A 1,641-nucleotide genomic window follows, 5' to 3' on the forward strand; every position below is an offset into this window, starting at 1 on the left:
CCCAAAATCCAACCCCAAAATCCAACCCCAAAATCCAACTCAAAAACCGAGCCAAAAATCCAACAAAAATCCAACCCCAAAGAATCCAACTTGAAATCCAACTCAACAAGACCCAACCGTGAAAAATCCAACTCAAAAGTCAACCCGACAAATCCAACTCTGAAAAATCCAACCCTGAAAAATCCAACCTCAGAAAGCTCAACCCAAAACCCAACTCGACAAACGCAACTCAATAAATCCAACCTTGGAAAATGCAACCCCAACAAACCCAACCCAACCCCAACAAATCCAACCCAACCCAAACCCAACCCCAACAAATCCAACCCAACCAACCCAACAAACTCAACCCAACCAATGCAAACCCAACCAATCCAACCCAACAAACCTAACCCCAAAAAAGCTCAACCCAAAACCCAGCTCTACAAACCCAACCCTACCAATCCAACCCAAGAAATCCAACCCAACCCAACCAATCCAACCCCAACCAATTCAACCCAAGAAACCCAATCCAAACCCAACCCAACAATCCCAACCCAAACCCAACCATACAAACTCAACCCTACAAACCGAACCCTACAAATCCAACCCAACAGATCCAGCCCAACAAACCCAACCCAAACCCAACCCAACAAACCCAACCCCAACCCTACAAACCCAACCCAGCAAACCCAACCCTGAAAAGCTCAACCCAACAATCCAATGCAACCCAAACCCAACCCAAGAAACCCAACTCAACAATCCCAACCCAACAATCCCAACCCAACAAATCCAACCCAACCAACCCAACCATACAAATCAAACCCAAACCAAACCCAACCCTACAAACCTAACCCTACAAATCCAACCCAACCCAACAAACCCAACCCTACAAATCCAACCCAACCCAACAAACCCAACCCTGAAAAGCTCAACCCTACAAACCCAACCATACAAATCAAACCCAACCCAAACCCAACCCACAAACCCAAACGCAACAAACTCAATCCAACCCAACCCCATAATCCCAACCCCTGGAGCTCCGACCCCTCCCAGGACCCCTCCCCACGCTCTCCCCTCCCCTGGCAGCACTCACAATGTCCTGGCAGATGTAGCCGATGGCCTCCAGCGTGGACTCCTTCATGTGCTCGGTGCTGTGCTGGTTGGTGACGTTGGCCACCAGCTGCGGGATCAGCTCGGGCCATTGGTTCATGGGGATCTCGGCGCAGGCGATGCCGGCCACGCACTGCGACGCCGAGCTGGGCCGGTACGTCTCTGTGCCCAGGGTCTGCAGCACCTGGGGGGGACAGGGAAAGGGGAAAGGGAAATCAGCCCCGGCCCCAAATCCGCCCTATTTCCCTGTAAATCTGTGCGTTTGTTCCAATTCCCAACGGGTAAACGGGGATGGGCAGAGAGAGGCTGGGAATTCCCTCCCTGAACGGGATGGGTCCTGTGGAAAAGGGGAACAAATCTGGGAAAAGGGGAACAAATCGGGGNACAAATCCAACTCTGAAAAATCCAACCCTGAAAAATCCAACCTCAGAAAGCTCAACCCAAAACCCAACTCGACAAACGCAACTCAATAAATCCAAGCCTGGAAAATCCAACCCAACAAACCCAACCCTGAAAAGCTCAACCCTACAAATCCAACCCAACCCAAACCCA

The 1,641-nt window shown here is 50.8% G+C and overlaps 1 protein-coding gene across 1 annotated transcript in view; it reads right to left on the reverse strand.

Moving 5' to 3' along the window:
* Positions 1-1,267, reverse strand: part of KPNB1 (karyopherin subunit beta 1) — a gene marked incomplete at its 3' end in the record, with an annotated part of 16,509 nt that extends 15,242 nt beyond the window's left edge. Inside the window, 1 exon segment of the mRNA XM_057388512.1 lies at positions 1,073-1,267. Coding sequence (XP_057244495.1) covers positions 1,073-1,189 — 117 coding nt within the window.
* Between the last annotated feature and the right edge of the window lie 374 nt (positions 1,268-1,641).

This window comes from Malurus melanocephalus, unplaced genomic scaffold (genome assembly GCF_030028575.1).
Source record: "Malurus melanocephalus ecotype Western Australia unplaced genomic scaffold, MMel_1.1 scaffold_2056, whole genome shotgun sequence".
NCBI lineage: Eukaryota > Metazoa > Chordata > Aves > Passeriformes > Maluridae > Malurus > Malurus melanocephalus.